At 41.2% G+C, this 23,497-nt stretch overlaps 1 protein-coding gene across 5 annotated transcripts in view; it reads right to left on the minus strand.

Moving 5' to 3' along the window:
• SLC4A11 (solute carrier family 4 member 11) overlaps positions 1-23,497 on the minus strand; it is a 189,422-nt gene that overhangs the window by 95,619 nt on the left and 70,306 nt on the right. For 4 of the 5 annotated variants that reach the window (XM_032803061.2, XM_075066672.1, XM_032803058.2 and 1 more), the window contains exons 4-6: positions 22,020-22,066; positions 14,329-14,560; positions 12,329-12,410 (exon numbers count right to left, since the gene is read on the minus strand). In XM_032803061.2, coding sequence (XP_032658952.1) covers positions 12,329-12,410; positions 14,329-14,560; positions 22,020-22,066 — 361 coding nt within the window. The remainder of the gene's footprint in view (positions 1-12,328; positions 12,411-14,328; positions 14,561-22,019; positions 22,067-23,497) is intronic. The other variant, XM_032803059.2, reaches the window with a different exon arrangement.

Consider the following 23,497-nt stretch of genomic DNA (forward strand, 5'->3'; position numbering starts at 1 on the left):
CAGAAATAAAAAACTCAGCAATCTCATGAGGGCAAGAAAGGAAATTAATTATTTTCATCAGTAAGAAAAATAGAACCCTGATTGCTCATTAGAGCTAGCCTTTTCCTATCTTACACTAGCACAACATTTTGGTTCTTTTGCACTGCAGGTACATCTAAGAAAGCAATACTCCAAGCGTGATACATCAAGTCTTAAACCTTCTGAGACCAGAACCACTTGTGAGGGATGCAGTCTTGACAACTTGGATGGTTCATTTGGACTTTTACCGACATCTTGCCAAGAGGAATATCTGGTAATGTACTAGAATACCCAGTCCCACAGACTTGCTTCTTGACATAGTCTTGAACCTCTCCTGGTGGGCTATCCAGGTGCAAGTAGATCCCATCCTTACCTGTCACCATCAAAAAGAATGTCTACAGAACAGAATGCAAGGAAGAACTGGCCACAACAGAAATTGGACCATCTCCTCAATCACCAATAATTCATCTTTAGAGAGTTAAATTATTGGACAAGAAGGTTTTGACTTAACAGCTTGAATGGAAAAGTAAATTGAAGGTGGAGAAAAGTTCCACAACATCCCTGTATGCAAAGAAATAACCAGAACTACACAAGCAAGGGTGATTATGATGGCTGCAGACTTTTTATACAGAAAAAACAGGTGTTTAAGAACTTTAGAAAGCTTACTCTTGTAAGCATGAGGGCAAAGGCACTTGTATACATAGGGTGTCATTAATAGAATAAAGTCCTGTAATCATTCCTCTAAAGGAGCCTTTCTTTTTACAGAAAAATTGATAGCTGTCAAGGAAAAAGAGTACACTTCATTATTAAAAACTATGCACTGTTATTATTAGGCATAATTTTGCACCAATTACTATATTTTAAACATCTCAGATTTGAAAATGTGCTATTTTAAAATCTAAAATAGTAATGAAAGGGATTTTTCATCACAACTTTAAGACGATAACAGAAAAATTCTTTGGAGTCCAGACTAATAATTACTTTTTAAAATGTGCAAAATCCAGTCCACTTGCCTAGTTATGTTTGGTGATGAAGCAGAGATGCATCAGTATCCCATGCTATGATTAATCACAGACATTAAAACTGAAAAATTATTTACTACTCTTAAAAGTTATTGTTTGTACAGCAATTTTGCTCAGCATCCAAAATAGCCTCATGCATCGTGTTTTAAAATGTTACCTGGGAGTTTGAGTTAATTAGCTCCTCCAGAGGGACCATTATGACAACATAAATTAATATATTAGAATAAGCAAATATCAAGCTACACTCCCATCTTGTTGAGAGATTATTCCTTTGCTTGTTAGTCATGAGAGCTTTATCAAATCAACTGAACAATTCCAAAACAAATCCTTCATGTGCCTTATAAATGCAATCAAAGGAAACGGCTTTTCCATGACTTGACATTTGCCTCCTCATGGTCTGACTTTTCCAAACTCAGCCCTTTTAAAAATAGGAACTGTATCCTGGCAAGTAAGGAATAGCTTGGTGCCAACGTTGCTTCAAGTTAATAAAAATGCTATGAAGAATTCCGTTTAAGTAACCCATATAAAAATAAAGGGGTTATTCAAGAATCATCCCAACAAGAACATCAAGGACAGAGATGCAAGGAAACACCTGCAGACTGTTGCTTGCTGCTATATTAATAACTTATATTGCAAATACTCTCTTAAGCATTGGATAATTAAGCCTCATCACTGTCCTGGGAAGTAAGTATTAGTATCTGAACCTACACAGATACAGAGCACGAGCTATCCCTTAATGTCAGGGGCATGGAGGAGCTAGACAGAGGGGGATAATATGTAGGGGAGACCTGAGGAGACCCAATGCCTCCCAAAGCTCCCATTAAAGCAGGGCACCTTTTACAAGCCAAGTGATTCATGAAAGCTGGGATTAGATTAACTCCTGACCCCCGGTTTTAGGAGAAGGTCCACTGCACTATATTTTGAATTCACTATCAAAATCAACTAGGTCCTATGAGACAGAAAAAGCAGACACTCATGTATTTCAGGGATGAGATCTGGTTTAGAATTATAGTACATTGTAAAAGAGGTCTTACCCAGATCAGCCCCTTTATTTTCAGTCCGATGACAATCTTTGGAAGGGATTTTTGACAGAAAGGTGCTGTCAATGACCACAGTCCCAAAAGTTATCCCCTCTGGCTCAGAAGTCTCAAGCTCATGGATGAAACACTCAAAATGCAGATTTCTACCTGCATGGAAGTATGAGACTGTATCACATCAGTCAGGATCTGTCAGCTGGGGACTGCCTCTCCTGCAGCCTTAAGTCCCCAGCAAATCACCTCCAAATGCAAGAGTGAAGCAAGAACAACCAACCGACCAGATTTTGACAAAATCTCTTATTTACTCTGGTTTCTGGGTCTAGTATCTAACAGGCCACTCTATCCATGAATTCTCAGACACACCACTTGGGAAGACTGACTGAAGTCTTCTGTTCTAACAAAAACTAGAAGGCAACACAAGCCATTGCCTATTTCAAGCAAGCAACGAGTGGCAGAGAAACAGTGCAGTGGATTTCTGTACGTAGTAAACTCAATGAATGTAAGAACGGCCATCCCGGGTCAGACCGAAGGTCCATCTAGCCCAGTATCCTGTCTTCCGACAATAGCTAATTACAGGTGTCCCAGAGGGAATGAACAGAAAATCATCAAGTGATTGTTGCCCATTCCCAGCTTCCAGCAAATAGACTAGTGAGCGAATTCACAAGAATTATTCCACCCTTGACTGAGGCAGTGTACAGTTTAGCTCACTGACCTCTGGTAGAGCTCCTGCTCTGAAGAACGGCATCCTAAGTCATCTGAACTGGAAAAGAAATGTACTTCAGGGACTGTTGAGTTGCTCCATCTGTAAAGTATCTTGCCGTCCTGTTCAGGTTGATGTTCAAAATGGCACGCACCATTTCAGATGGCCAGACAGAGTGGAATGGGCACAGAGTTCTTTTAAACTGTTCCACAGACGCATGGATATTGGTGACACGCTTTGGGGTTCAACCTAGACCAGTAAGGGGTTTACTCACCACTTGCTCTGTTACCCTAGTGCCAGCGCACTGTGCAGCTTTGATTCAGGTCTCGGATACCAACAGCCAACTTATATAACACAACACATGGATCTCCCCCTGGCTTCCACCACCCAGTTACTCTTTAAAGGGAGACCTCAACAACCCTTCCAGCCCCAGTTCTCCCCGCAAACCACCCTTCTTTGCAGTGCTCAGCCCTTCTTACTGTAGCACCCACAAAATTGTAGCAAGTTCGCTATTCCTTTAAAGAGATGGTAATAAGCAGCTAATTCACTTCAGGGGAGTTGACAAACCCCCCATTTCAATCAAAGCCCTGAGTTGGTTTATGGTCAATGTAAAAAGTTTATTAGTAAAAGGACATAATTTAAGTGATACCAAGTATAGGGAATAAGGACAGAAATGGTCACAAACAAGCAGAAGTAAAAATATGCTTCTAAAGCTAAAACATGACAAACTAGAACCTTTTGTTCAAAGACATTTTTCTCACCACAGTCATTCTTCCAGCCTGGCTGGCCTGTCCTTTAGCCAGGACCCAACATACAGAGCTCAAAGTGTTTCATTTCTCTGACTCCTCAAGTGAGAAATGCTAAAAATGGCTTTTCCTCTCTGCTCATATCCTTAAAGTTCTACCTTTGTTTTCAAAGTTAGGAAGCTCTCCTGGGGGCTCAGCTTGCTTGGAGCCAGGGTAATTTTTGTAGTCTCCTCGCCCAATCATGGCAGTTTGTGGTGATCTCCCCCACTCAATAGTTTGATGGCTTTGTTTACCTTCTATGTAAATATACTTTCATTATCTCCCCTTGCTCAGGCTACACTGGAGACACATTCAAGCAGACAGAACCATTCCTTTGTCTAGGAATAAGTTACTGAAGCTCTGGCTACAAAACATCTTTTAAGAACGTATTTCCAACACACACTTATAATTCTCCATGTAACACCCACTCATACATCATGCAATAATATTCACCACCAGCGTGTTACCAGTTTGCATATGATACTTTGAGACACTTTTTAGGTACAGATTATGACAACATGGTGAAAGGTGTAGTGAGTGTGTCAGGCTTGACAAGAGTTGCTGACACAACATAGCGAACCACCAGCGAGCAAAAGAGCCAGTCCTGAGCTGCCTATGAACTTGGTACATCAGAGAGGCCGCATCCACATTAAAACTAGTACTCAGATGAATGTCACTGTGTTGTGCCACACAGGGCAGCTCCTGTATTTCACAGATACATTCAAATAGACAAATGAAGCAGAGTTTGAAGGAACGTTCACGAACTGAATGAGTACGAGACCAAGAATCCACGTAGATGTTGGCTCTCTAACCGCAGGGTAGAGATAACACAAGCAAGTTGGATACTTCCTAGAGTTCAACAGAATCTCCTGTACTTGAACTGTCCTGTTCAGATAAAGATCTCTCAAAGTCCTATGGCCCATGCTGTCAAGGGGAGAGAATCTGGGTTCAGATGGCAACTCCAACACCTCTGCTGGGTCAACAGATCTGGAATTGTGGGGAGAGACAGATAGTTGCAGTAGATCTGAGAGCTACTGTTCTTTTGATCAGGTCTGGGTAATCAGAATAACTTTGGCTTTAGCTTGTTTGATTTTCGTCACTATTAGAATTAGAGGAATTCGGGGGTGAGGAGAGGCAGAGAGAAGACATACCCCCCCAGAGTCCAGAACCCACACAGCCGAAGTAGACCAAGTGTCCTCTCCTGCTAGGAATATTTTGTGCAGTCAGTTTTTGCAGATATGAATTAAAAAGATTATCTACAAATATTTTTCAACTGCAACATTTTGTACCAAAGCACAGCAAGAAGAGCGTTCATTTAAACTTCACTTTTCTTATTTTGGGGGATTTACATTAGATCTTGAATGTTTTCCTTAGTTAAGCTTTTAAATTCTTACTCCAATCACCATCCTTTCATTTGCTTTAGATGTTTTAAACAATTAACAAACTTATATCATTATGCACAATGCCTACCGCATTCAGTCTTACTCTCACTCCAGCAATGAGAAATAAATACAGTTGGAAAAAAGAAAGACAGCAGTATCAGTTTAAAAGATAACTGAGGGTCAGGATGAGGAATGACTCACTGCAGAAGAACAATGGCAAAAAGATTTATTTTAAGTTATTTTCCTATTAATATTACAGGAAAAACAGATTATTCTCCCTGACAAAATCTTCCACTCAACTTAAGTGAGTTGTAATTTTTCTGCAGGCAGGGCATATGCTCTAAAAATATAGGTCTATTAAAAAGCTTTTCTACACTAGCTACAGCAAAAATACAGTAAAATAATAGATATAATTATAGTGCACAACTCATCCACTTCTTTCCTTCAGAACCTTCCTCCCTCTCTTTTAATTAGAGTCACAAAAGGAGAAGGTAATAAGGAAAATTGTGGATAATAGCACTATACACCTTTGGGTTATAAGCTTGTTTTTTTCAAATCCTGATTGCCACAGAAATAAGTATTACTCAAACACGCTATTCTTCAGTCTTAGGGTTGCCCTCTGTAGAAGAGAAAGCATAAATTTATGCCATAAAACCATATGTATTAATCAGAACATTTGTACCACAATTTTGCCTTTGATCAGTGCTTTATGAAGTGACTTGCTCTATGAACACGTCCAAATAGGCATGTCATACGTGACTGTAGCGGATCCTTGATGACACCTGCTATAGTAAAGCTTATGTAGGGACTGTATCCTTTCACTATAAAGCTCAGTTTTCAGTTGCTCACGGCCTTCTGACAAGTTGGTTTCTTGGGCTGAAATTTTCCACGATTGTCCACAGACTGGGAGTGAATTTATTTTTGAAAGCCTTCAACACAACACCTTCAGCTAAGCTGACTGATGCCAGGATGGGAAAAGAGAGACTCTACTGCCACTAAAAACATAAACAGTTTTTTTTTTTCCCATATACACTAAAAACACGGCTGAATTAAAATGTCTGAAATTTCAAGAAGACAGTCCCACTGAAGACTCGGTCAATTAAAAAAAATTCAACTTTGGTCTAAGTATTTAATACTTGTTTGGGTCATGCACAGCAGCTCTAGGTAGGTACAGTCCTAGAACAGCATTGAAACTAAAATCTACAGGACAAAATTTTCAGCATAGAAAACCTGTGGCGAAGTTTACCAGTAGAATAATTGATTCTATTATCCTTCCCAACTCATCTGCAGATGAGCCTCCTGCCATGATTCCTGTCCCTCTTTAGAGTACTTATTCCTGACACTCCTCGCAAGCTTACTCATCTTCGGACACTTTTTTTTTTTTTTTTTTTTTTACACAGAAGGGGGAATAGAATTCAACACAAGCTTCCACAGGATAATGTTGTGAGTGCAGTGGAAAGTTTTTGCTGATGCTGCAGGGTTGTTACTGGTAGCAGGGTTGCTGCTCTTGGAGCTCCGACATCAGCGACTCTAGCAGATAGTGCAGCACGTTAATTCAGCAGACCTTGATGTTATTCATAGGAAAAACCACAGGCTCGGTTCAGAGGCAACAGCATGTGGCTCAGTTTACTGTCAAAACAGCATAGTACTAGCGCCTCATAGGAGCTACAGGTACACTAACACGTGTATGCCCTTGACTAAGTACCCACTCAGTCAGTACACCAGGATCTCGTTCCCGAGGCCGAACAAAGATGCTCCTCCTATGACTTTTCCTTCTAATCATTGTGTGGGACACTCCAGATGTTGTTAGTCACCACCCTTATCCATGAGCCTGTTAGTTCAAGCAAAACATTATTATCCACTGTCCTATCATCCCATTCTTATGTTACGAGGGTTCAGTGCATTCCTGCACCATCTCTTAAGAACATGCTCACATAGTTACTTGAGAACTCTGGGTAGGTGTTCCTGTACCATCCTCCCAGGTCAGGAATGTGCTTACATGGGTAGCCAATACCTAGAGTATTATTTTGCCAAGGCCAGGCCTACTCTTTTTCAGCCTTTGGTTCACACTCTCAGTTATGCCTAGGGCTCTCGCAAGGCCTACAGATAGCATGAAACTAGGCGCAAGCACTCCCAGACTTCACCAGATCGCAAGCAGGCCACCTAAAAACTGCTAGTAGATTGGAAGATTGAATCATAGGACTAGAAGGGACCTTGAGAGGTCATCACCTAGCCAAGTCTCTTTCATTGAGGCAGGACTAAAGTATTATCTAGATCATCCCTGACAGGTGTTCATCATTGGAGATTTTTAAGAGCAGGTTATACAGAGATTCCATAACCTCCCTAAGCAATTTATGTCACTCCTTAACCACCCTGACAGAAAGTTTTTCCTAAATCCAACATAAATTGCCCTTGCTGCAATTTACGGCCATTGCTTCTTGTCCTATCCTCAGTGGTTAAAGAGAATAATTATACTCCCTCTTTCTTGTAACAACCTGTACTTGAAAACAGTTACCATGTCCCCTGTCAGTCTTTTCTTTTCCAGATTAAACAAACCCATTATTTTCAATCTTTCCTCATAGGTCCTGTTTTCTAGACCTTTATCATTTTTGTTGCTCTTCTCTCGACTTTCTCCAGTCTGTCCACATCTTTCCTGAAACACGGCACCCAGAACTAGAAGCAATACTCCAGCAGAGGTCTGATCAGCACGCAGTAGAGCAGAAGAATTACTTCTTGTGTCTTGCAGCCTTGGTCTGCAGGTGCTGTGCCCTGCAGCTCCCATTGGCCGCGGTTCCTGGCCAATGAGCTGGGAGCGCTCTGGGATGGGGGATGGAGGTAGCGTGCCTGCAGAGCCGCCTGGCTGTGCCTCGAACAGCAACAGCAGAGATGGGGAGGTGCTTACAAGGAGCCGCTGGAGGGGAGCACTCCCTGCCATCTGGCACTCCGAGCCCTCCAGTGACCCAATCCCCTACCCTAAGCCCCCTCCTAAACCCAACTCCCTCCCAGAGCACGCCCTGTAGCCCCTATGCCTCAGCCCCCTGCTGGCCCTGCACCAACTGCACTATAAACTGGACTTTCAGTGCAGATCAGAAATGCCAGTTGGTGAAGTACCAGATAAAAGAGCTTTTACAGTACTTCGCATTTGTCCTTATTGAATTTCATCCTATTTTCTTCAGTTTGTCCAGATCATTCTGAATGATAACCCTATCCTCCAGAGCAACCCCTTCCAGATTAGTAGCGTTCACAAACTTCATATGCCAGGGCTTCTCAACCTTTTCCTTTCTGAGGCCCCACAAACAGGCTATAAAAATTCCATCGCCCATCTGTGCTACAATAACGTGTTTTCTGCATATAAAAGCCAGGGCCAGCATTAAAGGGTAGCAAGCAGGGCAACTGCCCACGGCCCGTGAAGCAAAGTTGCTCAGGCTTCTGCTTCAGCCCCAGGTTCAGGGCCCCGGGCTTCAGTCTCATGCAGTGGGACTTTGGCTTTCTGCTCTGGGCCCCAGCAAGTCTAACAATGGTCATAGAATATCAAGGTTGGAAGGGACCTCAGGAGGTCATCTAGTCCAACCCCCTACTCAAAGCAGGACCAAATCCCAATTAAATCATCCCACCCAGGCCTTTGTCAAGTCGGGCCTTAAAAACCTCTACGGAAGGAGATTCCACCACCTCCCTAGGTAACCCATTCCAGTGCTTCACCACCCTCCTAGGGAAATAGTTTTTCCTAATATCCAACCTAAACCTCCCCTACTGCAACTTGAGACCATCACTCCTTGTTCTGTCATCTGCTACCACTGAGAACAGTCTAGATCTATCCTCTTTGGAACCTCCTTTCAGGTAGTTGAAAGCAGCTATCAGATCCCCCCTCATTCTTCTCTTCTGCAGACTAAACGGTCCCAGTTCCCTCAGCCTTTCCTCACAGGTCATGTGCTCCAGCCCCCTAATCATTTTGGTTGCCCTCTGCTGGACTCTTTCCAATTTCTCCACATCCTTCTTGTAGTGTGGGGCCCAAAACTGGACACAGTACTCCAGATGAGGCCTCAACAATGTCGAATAAAGGGGAATGATCAGTCCCTCGATCTGCTGGCAATACCCTTACTTATACAGCCTAAAATGCTGTTAGCCTTCTTGGCAACAAGGGCACACTGTCAACTCATATCCAGCTTCTCATCCACTGTAACCCCTCGGTCCTTTTCTACAGAACTGCTTCCTAGCCATTCGGTCCCTAGTCTGTAACAGTGAATGGGATTCTTCCATCCTAAGTGTAGGACTCTGCACTTGTCCTTATTGAACCTCATCAGGTTTCTTTTGGCTCAGTCCTCTAATTTGTCCAGGTCCCTCTGTATCCCATCCCTACCCTCCAGCGTATCTACCACTCCTCCCAGTTTAGTGTCATCTGCAAACTTGCTGAGAGTGCAGTGCACGCCGTCCTCCAGATCATTAATGAAGACATTGAACAAAACTTGCTTGGTGGACCCCTTGAAGCCTGATTGATTTAGCAGTGGTTCTCATCGATTTATTTCTAAATCATCGATGAAGATATTGATCAAGGCCAAAATCAAGAACTGGTTGACTGTGAACCTGATAACTACTCTCTGGGAAGGATTTTCCAACCTGTTATGCATCCATCTCATAGTATCTCCCTCTAGGTTGCATTTCCGTAGTTAGTTTATGTGTATGATCCCTACTTTGGATACCAGATACTGTTCTGCACATATTGACGGAACTTCTATTGAGATGGAGGGAAGGAACAGCTCTTCCAGCTTCCTTATTGACATCAATACCACATGCACACTTTACAGATCAAACGCATTAAAACCACTGATGCCTCTGTATCAACCCTCAGACTTGAAACTCGGAAAAAAGTACGGCAAACCATCCTCTGTTTGGTAATGAACCGCAAACATTCAAAAAACCAGACTTTTCTAAAGGACATGTTACCATTCCCTACGCAGCTCTCAACAGCAGTACAGTAACTGTATTATTTATGCAGTCCTGTAGTGTACATGAAATTTTAGAGACATAAAAAACAAGGTCTCTCTCCCAAAAGAGTTTATAATCTAATTTACTGTCTTGACAGTATGATGATTATTTATCGTTTGTATTGCCATAGGGCGTAGGAGCCCTAGTGGACCTCATTCTGCCAGGCACTGTACAAATGGAGAGTTTATAATCCAGGTACTTGTACGGTCCCCAGGATCAGAGCATGCAGGTGCCTATTTTTGCAGATAACTCAGCAAATAAAGACAACTTCATCTCAGGGAGTGGGTGTGATGTGACAAAAGTGGTAAAGAAGAGAAGAGCTTTCTTAGGGTTTACCAGAATTTCTCGACAGACAATCCTGCAAACTGTGCACACCACTAGGGAGAGAATTCTAAACTAAATCAATCACGTTAATTAATAATGGATTTATATCAGGCTTTACCCTCCGCTGAAAGGGATGTTGGCAAGCAGGTTACCAAGCCGTCTTCTGAAACAGATCCAAATACAGCGGCCACATATATAAAAATCTCTCAGTATACGCTGTGATGATAAACTATCTGTTCTCCAAAACCTACCAAGTCACCAGCAACAAGGAAACGCATCACCAAACCATGGCTCAGAGGGGAAAACCCTTCCACTAAGACATGGTTAAGGGAAGCCTTGAAAAATTCTGCCAAAAGACAGTAAGTCCTTTCTCCAACAGGTAAGTCAACATATTGTTAGTCTTCTCAACACGTTCAGTCACTGTAGCACATATGTAGATCTAGTGATCGAAACCACTCGTACTGGCAGACTGGAGGGGCCGTGAGCACTATTCCCGTCTACAGGTTGTAACACAGGCTGAGCATGCATTACATTACAATCTCACAATTAACTCTCCAGAGTTCCCAGGACGTAGCCTGATTAACCCTGGCTGAGACACAAATTCAACCATATTGAATCAGTAGCACTTACCAGCTTACTAGAGTAAAACAATTATGCATCAAAAACCCATCTGCCTAAACGTAGGGTTCTATACACATGTTCGACTTGTAGACTGATCAGTAAATAATAGTGCATATACTTACGTAGGACAATGCTACAAGTAACTTGCTCTTAATTTCATACAACAAATTAAAACAGAAAGTTGTATAATATGTAATATATTTAATTATCTCTGAAGAGTCATTCTCTGTAGCACTCTGTTACACAACATGCAAAAACCCCAACCAAACCAAAGCTCTGATAGATTTATACGCCAGAACAAACATCACAGCATGGATGTAGTGGCAGGGTCCAGAGATGAGGACAAGTATTATGAGAGGAATGGAAATCCTCAAGGCCAGCACAATATCCACTTCAGTTTGAAACAGAAGACATCTCATGACAAGACTCTCAGTCACTCTTCAGCAATCTATCAGACTAATCAGGGACATATATATTCTGCTCTTGATACACACATATAATTCCTGATGATATTATTACATCTTTTCTAAAACTATATTTGAAAAAAAAGTGAGCGCGTGGTAACACAGAGGATAAAGTCAGAAGATTGGAGTTCATTTCCGAGATCAGTCAGTGACTTCTAGATGAATAGATTTTTTTAATGCCAGAAAGGACCAGCGTGATCATCTAGATCTGACTTCCTGCATAACCCAGACCAAAGAATTTCACCCAGTGATTTCATCCAGCCCAACAACTTGCGGCTGAACTAAAATATCTTTCACAGAAACACCGAGTCCTAAATTAAAGATGCCAAGTGATGGAGTTTACCATATCCCCTGATAGTCTGTTTCAATATTTAATGACCCTCATTGTTAAAAACATGCATCTCACTTCAGTTTCCAGGCGCTGGTCTCAGTATACCTTTGCCTGATAGATTAAAGAGCCCTTTGGTGTAGGAGCTCTTCCCTCTCAGTAGGTGGCGGGCAGACAGTGATCGAACTGTCTCTCAATCATCTTAGATATAATAAACAGATTGAGCTGTTCAACTGTCTCATTGTAAGAAATGTTTTCCAGACCATGAACCTATTCAATTTCTGAATATCCTTTTAAAAGTGTGCATATCACAACTGGACACAGTATTCCAGCAATATTTTATCTAATATCATACAGAGAGGTAAAAAATATTGTGCAACTTTTGTTAATTACTTAAACTATCTGCCTCCATTTCCCCATCTGTAAAATGGGGAACATTCATAGCACATCAGATCAGTGCTAGGAAGTTTAATTCATTAATGTCTGAAAAAGCAATTCAAGACCCTTGGATGGAAGGCAGTGCAACGTATTATTATTATGTGCCCATGAGCAGAAGGGAATAAATTCTCATTTATAAAGTGAAATACATATTGTTTTGTACAGAAAAAAATGTTTCTAGTTCTGAGGAGCCCAGGAAGGGTTCCCAATAGTCTGATATACTTACATGATACAGAGCCAGGACTGTTGATATTGAACCCCTGTGACGGTTGCTGTGACCCCCTGAATTGTATCAGATAAGAGGTGAACTAGAGGGGGCGGAAAAAAAGAGACACTTAGAAATGTACTGGAAATTGTAACTGCAGAATTGCAGCTTCATCAAACCAGACTCATGCAGAGTTCTGATGGAAAGTACTGGCACGAATACTGCACTTTGATTCACTTATCTGCTGATTGGATTGATGCACAGGAGAAAAAGATAAGACAAACACGCAACCTGATGTTTTCAAATACTGTCCTTAAAAGACATTTTACAGCCTTGAGTGGCAATGTTCTTCTCTTTGTAATAGAGCTGACTGAGTCAGGCTATAAGGCCTCTCTTATAGAAAGTGGGGGGGTGGGGGGGGAAGGTTAGGCCGAATCCAATTATCAAAAGATGAAATCTTATCCTTTAGTTGGACTATTTTATTCCCATTGCTTGTTCTGTGGAACAATTTATAACTTTATGCTCAATTGCCATTGAAAAGAGGCAGAAAATCTGTATTGCATATAGCTACAAATATATGCCCATATGAACGAATGAATGCTTAGCACAGAATACCCAAAGCAGGAACATGTGTGTGACTCACTCAGGAGTCTTCTCAAATTTGTTAATTAAATTAAAAGGTGAGACTCCTGTATTTTAAGTAACACACATTTGTATATTCACATAAATATTCTCAATGAAGAGTTTCTAAAATGCACATGGATGCTTGCAATCAACGCCTCTTTGTTCAACTAGCGTTGCATGGGTAACGGACTGGAGGGTCAGGTGCTAGTGCCATGTACTGTCACATGGTTGAGTACAATTTGATCACTAGCTCCAGTGTCTTAAGCTGTAGGGCAGCTGGCGTTGCTCCCACAGCATCTCACTGAATTTCTGGAGAAAAGGAACTGCCTCCTGTCACTTTCATTTGATTGTCAAGTCTCAGAGGGGGAGCCATGTTAGTCTGTAGCCACAAAATCGACAAGGAGTCCGGTGGCACCTTAAAGACTAATTGATTTATTTGGGCATAAGCTTTCATGGGTAAAAAACTCCACTTCTTTAGATGCATGCACTAAAAATTACAGATGCAGGCATAAATATACTAACACATGAAGAGAAGGGAGTTACCTTACAAGTGGAAAACCAGTGTTGACAGGGCCAATTCAGTCAGGGTGGATGTGGTCCACTCCCAATAACTAATGACGAGGTGTCAATACCAAGAGAGGGGAAATTGCTTTTGTAGTGAGCCAGCCACTCCCAGTCCCTATTCAAGCCCAAATTAATGGTGTTAAATCTGCAAATGAAGAAAAACTGCAGAGCTACATAATGTTCCAGACTCCTTGTTTTCATTTGACTGAAAAACAACATTAAATGGCTCCTAAGGAAGTTCTATCCAGGTCTCCTCAACTGGTTAGATATATGCAACCATGAAGGATTTCAGCAGAGCAGGAGAGAAATTCACAAGCATGTGTCAAGTTGGGTGATTTTAGGCTTAGAGGGATTCCCATGGCAAAGCTGAGTGTTTCTGGGAGCAAGCAGTGGACCAGTCCCGAAGGGACTCTAACAAACACCACAAACAAACAAGCTCTTACAGAAAGAGAAATATTCCAAACCCAAGGGTAATGAAAAACAAATAGCACTTTAATGCTGCTGATGACCCATCCCTTCAGACTGAACCAATATGACTTAAACTAGAATACTGACTTTGTGTCTAGGTTAAGTATAAAATGTATCTTAACAATTCAGACAGACAACATGGGATAACTCAGCTACCACATTAATAAGTGACTCAGATCTAAATGTTACCAACAGCACGACACACAACATATGACCACATGCTCATAGGGAACGAGCAGTGAATATTGAGACTCATAAGCCATAATGAAAACGGTACAAAGCAATTTAGATGCTGTTCATAAAAGAGTCAAAACATGCAGCTCAGATAGAAACTCCACAGCTACAATAAATGAAGAGGTAGTTACCATTCCCTTCTCTGGGGGTTCCCGAATCGGTGAATAAAGTGCTCATTATTTTGTCAAAGTTGCAGCTTGGCTCTGTGTTGTCAGAATCTTCAGCGAAGTGTTTCAGCATCTCTCGAAGGACATCATCCAAGGAGGTTGCTGTCTCATCCAGTATGATGATAGCTCTGGCCAGGAACCCATCCAGGTCACGGTGGGCTCTGACTTCTTCCTCAAAATTCTTTAACTTCAGGTACTGTATTAGGGAAAGGTTCTCTCATTAGACGTTTCATACTCACGCTAGATGTACTAATGAACTACTAGAGCAACCTGACCCCCTGTATAGTTAGCCACAAATATGCAGTTCATTCAGGCTGTAAAACTGACACAGATCTGACGATTTTGTGATACACATCCTGCGGGACACTAGGAGTGCCACAGACTCCCACTCTCAGACAAGAAAGTCAGAGATAGAGACTGAACACAACCAGGCTTGACCACAGCAGAGCAGTAGCACTGTGATAACTCTATAGGTTATTTTTTTGTTAGTTAAATAATTCAGTTATCATTGAACTAAGGATCTGCAGTTCTAGCTCATGCCACTGGAAATTGTGGGAGTTTGGGTACCGTTAAAAGAAAATAATCAGACCACAATATGTACACAATCGAACAGATACTGCAATACATTTACAATTCTGCAGGTGTTTCAGGCAAAGTTCTGGCAAAAGGACATATAAAAATAAAAATTTTAAATACTAGTGCTAAATGAATGGTTAAGGTTCCTAAGTCCCATTTTCTAGAGTGAGTTAGGCCTACAGGAGTCTAAAACTGATTGTAAATCTGATTTAGGCTCCTAAATCACCTTTGAAAAGGTGACAAGCACTTTAAAAAATGTTACCCTATATCCTTATTGTTGGGGTCCACAATTGTCTCACACATGACAAATGCAACCTTTTACCCTTCTCTATTTATAGCCTAATCAAAGTGTGACTAACATTTTACTAATGACTAACAATCAAGTTGTCAGTACAAGCAACACATCCATTGCAATGAACACTGTTTTACTTTGCATGAATCAGTTTCTTACATAAAATAATCCTTCTCCATCTAAATTATTCTAAGGAGCTAGGCTTCTCTCTTTTCAAAGCCTTTGTTGCCATATGTTCATTAAAAGGGAGATTCATCTTTATATTACTACCTATATTGTGGTAGCCCCAGGAAGTCCAACTGAGGAACAGGGGGCCCTACTGTACTAGACACTGTACAGACGACCCCAGAGTACACAAATGATCTACCAGACAACTCAGATAAAACAGGGGAGGGTAAGACAACAGCAAAACAGTTAAGCAGAAGTCTCCATTTGCCACTCACCTAATCAAAGCCAGACAGGAATGATTTGCAGGCACCACAGCAGAGGTGAGGTTTAAGGAGCTATTGTAAATAAGGTAACAGAGTGACTTTGCAGATTTTAACAGGGTTCTTCTCCCATGCATAAGGGGCGGTGGGAGAACCACAAAGATGTTTGAGAGAAAACTGGACTGAACAACAGTATCTGTTGACAGAGCAGCATTAAGCACTTTGAACATGCCCATTGCCCCTCTGATTCACCTCACAACATACTGCTTCTCCAGCTGCCTTTTACAGAGATATACAGCATTCTGTTGAAACCTACGTGCTAGGATCCCCAACCTTCAGTCGTTGAAGCGAATGGCACATCGCATCCTCAGCAGTGTATTTCAAACCAAAGGGTAAAGAAATACAGAGGGCACTCCAATGCAGATGGCTTATCCTTTTGGGCTGTACTAGTAGGAATCTCCCCAGTGACACACAGTGTAAGTCACAATTCCAGACAGGAAGAATGGTCTGGGTCACTGGCTCTTGAATCTTCCAGACTACTGTACCCCTTTCAGGAGTCTGATTTGTTTTGCGTACCCTCAAGTTTCACCTCACTTAAACTACCGGCTTATGAAATCAGACATAAAAATACAAGAAAAAAAAAAAAAAGTGTTGCAGCACACCAGTGCTGAAAAATGGCTGACTTTCTCATTTTTACCAGATAGTTATAAAATAAATCAACTGGAATATTAATATTGTAACTATATTTCAGCGTATAGTATATAAAGCAGTATAGACAAGTTAGTGCTTTTTCTGTAGCCTGTTGTAAAACTAGGTAAAAATTTAGAGGAATTGATGTACCCACCGGAAGACCTCTGCATACCCCCAGGAGCAGCGTACCCTGAGCTGAGAACCACTGTTCTAGTGATTAGAGTACTAGCCTAGGAGTTGGCAGACCAGGGTTCAAATCCCTGCTCTGCCAGACTTCCTGAGTGACCATGGGCAAGTCACTTGGGGAAATGAGGCATAGAAAGACTATCTGAAAATGGGGATAACAGCATTGAACTGTTTCAGAGACTGTGAGGGTAAAAATGCTAAAGATTGTGAGATGCTCAGAAGCTACAGTCATGTGGGCCAAAGAAGTACCGTAAGACAGAATCAGGTAGCTATCAAAAATGACTTAAATTTAGATTAATGTAACTATGGCACTAATGCTGAACTAACCCCTCGGCTAGGTCAACAAAAGAACGCTACCCCTTCCATTGGTGTAGGCTGGGTCTGCACTATAGGGTTACGCCAACATAGCTACAGCACTATAACTATGCTGCTACAGATCCCGCAAGGTAGCCAGTGCCTTAGTTGGATATGCTGGGGGCTTAGCTCAAACTAAGGGCTTGTCTACACTACCGCGAGAGGTCGATCTAATATATGTAACTTCAGCTATGCTATTCATGTAGCTGAAGTCGATGTACTTCGATCTACTTACCATGTCGTCTTCACGGGGGTAAGTCAACAGCTGACCCTCTCCCACTGACTCTGCTTGCACTGCTCATTCTGGTGGAGTACCAGAGTCGATGGGAGAGCGCTCAGCAGTTGATTTATCGCATCTAGTCTAGATGCGATAAAATCGACCCCCGCTGGATCGATCGCTGCCCGCCGATCCAGCGGGTAGTGTAGACAAGCCTGAAATCTGCTCTATGAAGAGAAAATTCACTTGTTTAAGCATAATATATTTGTGAAGGATTGGTCATTAATCTTGTCTTAAACAACGGTTAAGGCACAATGGGATGCTTTATGCTGGAATTGTCCTAATGAAAACTGAAAAAGTCTTATAACAATACAGTTGTTATAAGAGGAAGAAAAAAATTCTTTGTACTCCCAAAGTGCAATTGCAACACTGCAAACCAAAATTGTCTTCATTGCAAAAGGGAAACAAAGAGTCTTTTCATTCAATAACATAATTAACATTGCTTTCCCCCTTCACAAGTGATATCCATGGCTCCACGGCCAACAACAATAAAAGTGAGTTATTAACAAGGCCCAAAAGGAGTTTTGTCTGTTGGGCTACTGCTGCTTTGGTGATTACATCTGCTCACAAATGCTGCAAGAAAGTTTCAAAAATGTGTTCCAGAAATTTATTCTCATGAATATTACTTCCTAGTTTTCCCAATGTTGAGGTTGCTTGAGGCAATTGACTCAATTGGTTGGGGCTCTCATAAGCAGGTTCAAATCCTGCCAACAATCAAGGAATCAAATGATATGTTTGGCTTCTTTGATTCTCATGCTTACAGGGCATAAGCTGATCAACAGCTGGAGGCAAGAAATATCTCCTTTCTGTAGATCATAGAATATCAGGCTTGGAAGGGACCTCAGGAGATCATCTAGTCCAACTTGCTGCTCAAAGCAGGGCAAATTCCCAGACACTTGTTTTTTGTTTTTGTTTTTTTAAACCCAGTTCCCTAAATAGCCCCCTCAAGGACTGAGCTCACAACCCTGGGTTTAGCAGGCCAATGCTCAAATCACTGAACTATCCATAGGACTACAGGAATTGCTGCACTATAGGAATTTATGTACTCCTCATGTATCTGCCATGAGCCACTGTCCAAGACTGGATACTAAAATATGTCTCAGAGAAAAAAGCAAAGGTATTGGTCCATTCCAGGAACTGGCTGAATTGAAAACTCTTCAATAGAAAGATTACAAGTATCCAGTCTAAAGCTGTAACTTGTTCAACTGGAAAGCAGGCATTAAGAATTTAATTCTCCTTTAAAAATCACTGCAATATACTTGTAGATTTGAATGAAAGACAACAGCTAGCAGCGATCAATGCTCTGCAACTCGGACCAGAGAGATATTTAAAATGGAAAAAAACAGATCAGTTCTTTCTTGACATACCTGCTGAGAAAAAACACATTCAGCATTCTGATTTTCCCTGCCAGTAGCTGATGGCAAAACACCTACAAGAGCATAAGGAAATGGTGCTCCACTGTAGCTATCTGTGATGCCATCACCTGTTACAAGGGAGATAATCTGCCTGTGCATTCTAGCAGGCACAACGCTTTGGAATTTACCTCAATGAAAAGTGGTCAGTCTTTAAACAAACTGGTCTCTCTCATTCTGTTGAGAGTCACCACACACTCTACTCGTGCATTGCTCAGTCACCAAGAGTTGCAGCGGGGGCGCCACATGTCCCCAATCAAAATGGTCACAACATATCATGTTCCTCTGTTGGTCTCGCAACCCCCCTCTCCTGTTGCACTGCTACCCTTCCATCCACTGCCTTCTGAACTATCCAGTCGCCCCCATTGGGCATGTTCTCATCTTTGGGCAATACCAAGAGAAGGGGAGCTCCAGACGCAGAGAAGAAAGAGACTTGAGTAGAGTACGGAAGAGGCACTCAATTTCTTTTTTGACAGCGGTAATGTAAGTCAGCTCTGCCTGCGCCTGACTGGTGGGGAAGGAGGCACACATTCAGCCAGCATAGCAGGTGGCTGGCTGGGGAAGGGTGCCCTGAAGGACAGCAGTATCTTTCTGAAAAGAAGTTGGTGACAGCTCTGAATATGTTATATCTGGGGATTTTGGGGCTGCAGATGAGGGTTAGTGTGGGAGAATGGCAGAAAAAGCAACTCTTTACCCCTAACCTGAGCACCCCAAATAACGTGGTGGCTCGTGACTTGCAAGATGCTTTGAGTGCCGACTACTCTGGCATTCATAGTGAAGGATACACCAGAAAGGAGCAAATTCCAAACAAAAGTGAGAATCTAGTTTAAAAAAAGGGGGTGGGGGGAGAAATACATCCATTCTCTTCAGGTCAGTAGTTCTCAACCCGCAGGCCCAATCAGCACACAGCTGCAGCCCATATGACACCCTCAGGGCCATACATGTAGCGTATATATTGTGTGGATGTGCCCTCTGCCCCCTAAAACATAGAGAGCTGCATATGCAGCCCACAATGATAAATAGGTTGAGAATCACTGGTCTGGGTGCATCTATGTCTCTTGCACCATCACATCTTGCAGATGATACCAAACTAGAACGGATTGCAATGGCTTTGGAGGACAGGGTCATAATTCGAAATGGTCTGAGGTAAACAGGATGCAGTTTAATAAAGACAAATACAAAGTGCTCCATTTAGGAAGGAACAATCAGTTTCACACATACAGAATGGGAGTATGGCAGAAAGGGATCTAGGGATTATAGTGGACCACAAGCTAAATCGATCAACTGTAGCTCGTTGCAAAAAAACAAACGTGATTCTGGATGCATTAACAGTGTGTTGTGAGCAAGACACGAGAAGTCATCTTCCGCTCTACTCTGCGCTGGTTAGGCCTCAACTGGAGTAGTGTGTCCAGTTCAGGGCACCGCATTTCAAGAAATGTGAGAAATTGGAGAGGTCCAGAGAAGAGCAACAAGAATGATTAAAGGCTAGAGAACATGACTATGAAGGAAGGCTGAAGAATTGGGTTTGCTTAGTTGGAAAAGAGAAGACTGAAAGGGACATATAGTTCTTCAGGTATCTAAAAGGGTTCATAAGAAAGAGAGAAAACTGGTTCATCTTACCTCTAAGGATAGAACAAGAAGCAGTGGACTAAACTGCAGGCATCGGAGGTTTAGGCTGGACATTAGGAAAAAGTTCCTAACTGTCAGGGTGGTAAACACTGGAATCAACTTCCCTAGGAGGTTGTGGATCCCATCTCTGGAGATATTTAAGAGTAGGTTAGATAAATGTCTATCCGGGATGGTCTAGACAATATTTGGTCCTGCCATGAGGGCAGGGGACTGGACTCAATGACCTCTCGAGGTCCCTTCCAGCCCTAGAATCTATTAATCTGAGCACAGCAACACAAGGCCTCTGAACCAGTCCTCCAAACTGGGCAAACAAATTGGCTACAGAATCCTTAGCTAATCCTAGTCAAAGCAGATATGACAGATTGAATAATAAATAGTAATTATGCCCTAAAATTGTTTAACTGCTACTTGTATACAAACAGGTGAGCTACATCTTTCAATTCAAAAAGCAAACAGACAAATTGCTGTGTATTCACTACTGCCTTCCTTTTGTTTCTTCTTTCTAAAAATGAACTCTGTTCTGTGGTTAGAATTTGGCTTTTTAAGAGACTATTTGTTTTATTCTGTTTAGCACCCAAAACATTTTCGGTTTTTTTTATGGAGAGGGGCAATCAAACTATTTAAACCAATTTCCAAACATGGGTGCCTGAAGTTAGGCATCTAAATACCCATTTTAAGTATACAAATGCTTAATTAGAGTGCCTATACACGGATATGGTTTCAGGCACCTGAATCAGCATTTAAGTGCCTAAAACAGGCATTTAAGTGTCTAAATACAGATTTCTGCACATAAAGAACCCAAACTTCAAAATCTGGCCCAAAATTATAATAGTTTTAATAATTATACACCTCTATCCCGATATAACGCTGTCCTCGGGAGCCAAAAAAAATCTTACCGCGTTATATCGAGCTTGCTTTGATCTGCCAGAGTGTGCAGCCCCGCCCCTCCGGAGCACTGCTTTACCACATTATATCCAAATTCATGCTATATCAGGTCATGTTATATTGGGGTAAAGGTACATTTATGTAACCTATTGGGTTTTGAAGGGCTAGCGAGTCTTACTTCGGAGCTCGTGGGCGGGTGGGAAATTAGTCAAGAAGATTTAGAAAGGGAACACCACACATTTAGACTGTCTCTCTCCCAGTTTCCAGATCCCACAGGATTGCCAAGATTCTAGATTTTAAGTGATATTGGGTAAGTTTCCATTTCCTTTGCAACACGCTTTCTGGTTGATTTACCTATTTATTAAATTGTTTGCAGTAATGTGGTTTCTATATGAATTTTTTCATTTCTCTGTTAGCACTAACATGTTATGGCCACATAACTAAGTGCAAAATAAACATTATTTGACAATAATCCTCTTTGGCTACACTGCTGCAAGGGAGTTCACTCCTGCTGAACCTCCTGAAGGCAGATCTGATTAGCTGGGATAAACAGGAAACTGCATCACACGGTTACAATATCTATTGGGTGCTTTTGTTTTTAAGTTTGAGGCAAGCTAAGGAGACTGTATTGCTGTGTGTAAGCCTGGACCACCTTTCAGGCAGTTTCATGAGAGCAAGTGATGAATTAATACGGCCCAGTAATAAGGATATTAGATTTTGATGGTGAAAGAAATTGTGTTAGGAAAAGGAGGACAGTACATGGCTTTTGGGATGTAAATAGAAACAAAAGTATTCTGAGAGAGCAAGGCATTGAAATGTCTTCTGATTAGGCCAGAAATGATCAACTTTACTTTTTCTAGTAACATATTATGATTTACAGGAGTGAGTTTAAAAGGAGTAACCAGTTAAACAAAACTGCTACTTACCTTTCTAGATGTATGTAATAAAACACAGCCAGCACTTTCACTTTCTACTGGAAAAGAATTTGAGAAGAATATTACAATCGTAGATATCTGACGGGCAACAGGCATCAAACGAAGGATTTGCAAATATTCTACAATATAATGCAGGGTGAAAGTTTATCATTCTATCGATAAATGAAGCTTTTTGGTCTGATATTGGCAATATTTCATAACCTTTCCAGACAAATTTGTGATTGCTGCAACAAAAGAGCTACTCAGTGTGCACAAATTTTCTTTAATATTGAAATCAAGAACAAAAAAATGGAAATAAGTCAGCAAAATACTTCAAAAAGTTATGCAAAAATATGATTTTTTCCATTAGGGACAAGATTATTTTCATCTAATCCCCAATCCAGTAGGTAAAACATATAATTGTATCCTATGCATCTGTGTCTCATTCAGGTTTACTGACAAAATGTTTCAAAGGATCAAGAGTATTTCCTCATTTAGAGTCCAACCATGCATCCACAGTAATTAATGCAAAAAACTCCCATTGACTTCAGTGAGCAGTTGTGACAGATTGTGATATGACGACTTGGAGACAGGATGGGAAAATATCACCACCACCTACTTATAAATGATCAAACTCTATGGTTTTACCTTGACAAGATCAAGAACCACGAACTATTTTTAGAGTTTTTGTAGACTGTGTGTATAATATTACATGCATTAGATTGGAAACTTATGAAGACCTAAAAAAGGCACTGAGAGTCATTTTAATGTGATTCTGTATTCTAAATTCTTACCCCCATTTGCTAGCCACACAATATATAGTAAAGCAATTTTTAATTTGTTACCTAAGTTATGGAGAACTGAATAGCAAAGCATAGGAAATTCCTACTCCCAATCCTCTCCAAAGAGCAAAATAAATTCATAATCAATTAAGAAAATTTTGCATCTCTATAGCTGTTGGTATGAAGTAGGAAACATTCTAGGAAATACTTTCTGCTTCGGTACATAAGTACTGTAGTATTAAAAAAGAGTGATTACTTGGTACACTAGATGTAAAAAGTAATTTCCGATGTATGTTAACCAAGGACAATTGAATGGCCAGTGGATAAAACGTCCGCCCTATATTTCACAGGTCTGAATTCATCTCTCTTGGGATTGCACTTCTGTTAAAAATTCCTCCTTTCGTCTTCACAGTACCGAAAGCACCACTGTACTTTCAGTACTTTGTTTTATGACACAGAAATACAGTGAAAATGCATAAACAACTCTTCCACAATGCCACTGAGTTCAATGGAAATACGGACCACATCTTTGTTGAAGCAGCAAAAAGTGTAAGAGCACTTCTATGTGTGGAGCCGTGACTGCGTAGAGCACAATCAGGGATCTTAAAAGCTACTAATCTTTTCTAAATTGGCTGTTTTTAAAGCCACATCTTTAAATGGCTGAACTGCTTCTATTATCTTATTTTTATATGCAAAAATATTTTTGAT

This window comes from Chelonoidis abingdonii, chromosome 5 (genome assembly GCF_003597395.2).
Source record: "Chelonoidis abingdonii isolate Lonesome George chromosome 5, CheloAbing_2.0, whole genome shotgun sequence".
Lineage (NCBI taxonomy): Eukaryota > Metazoa > Chordata > Testudines > Testudinidae > Chelonoidis > Chelonoidis abingdonii.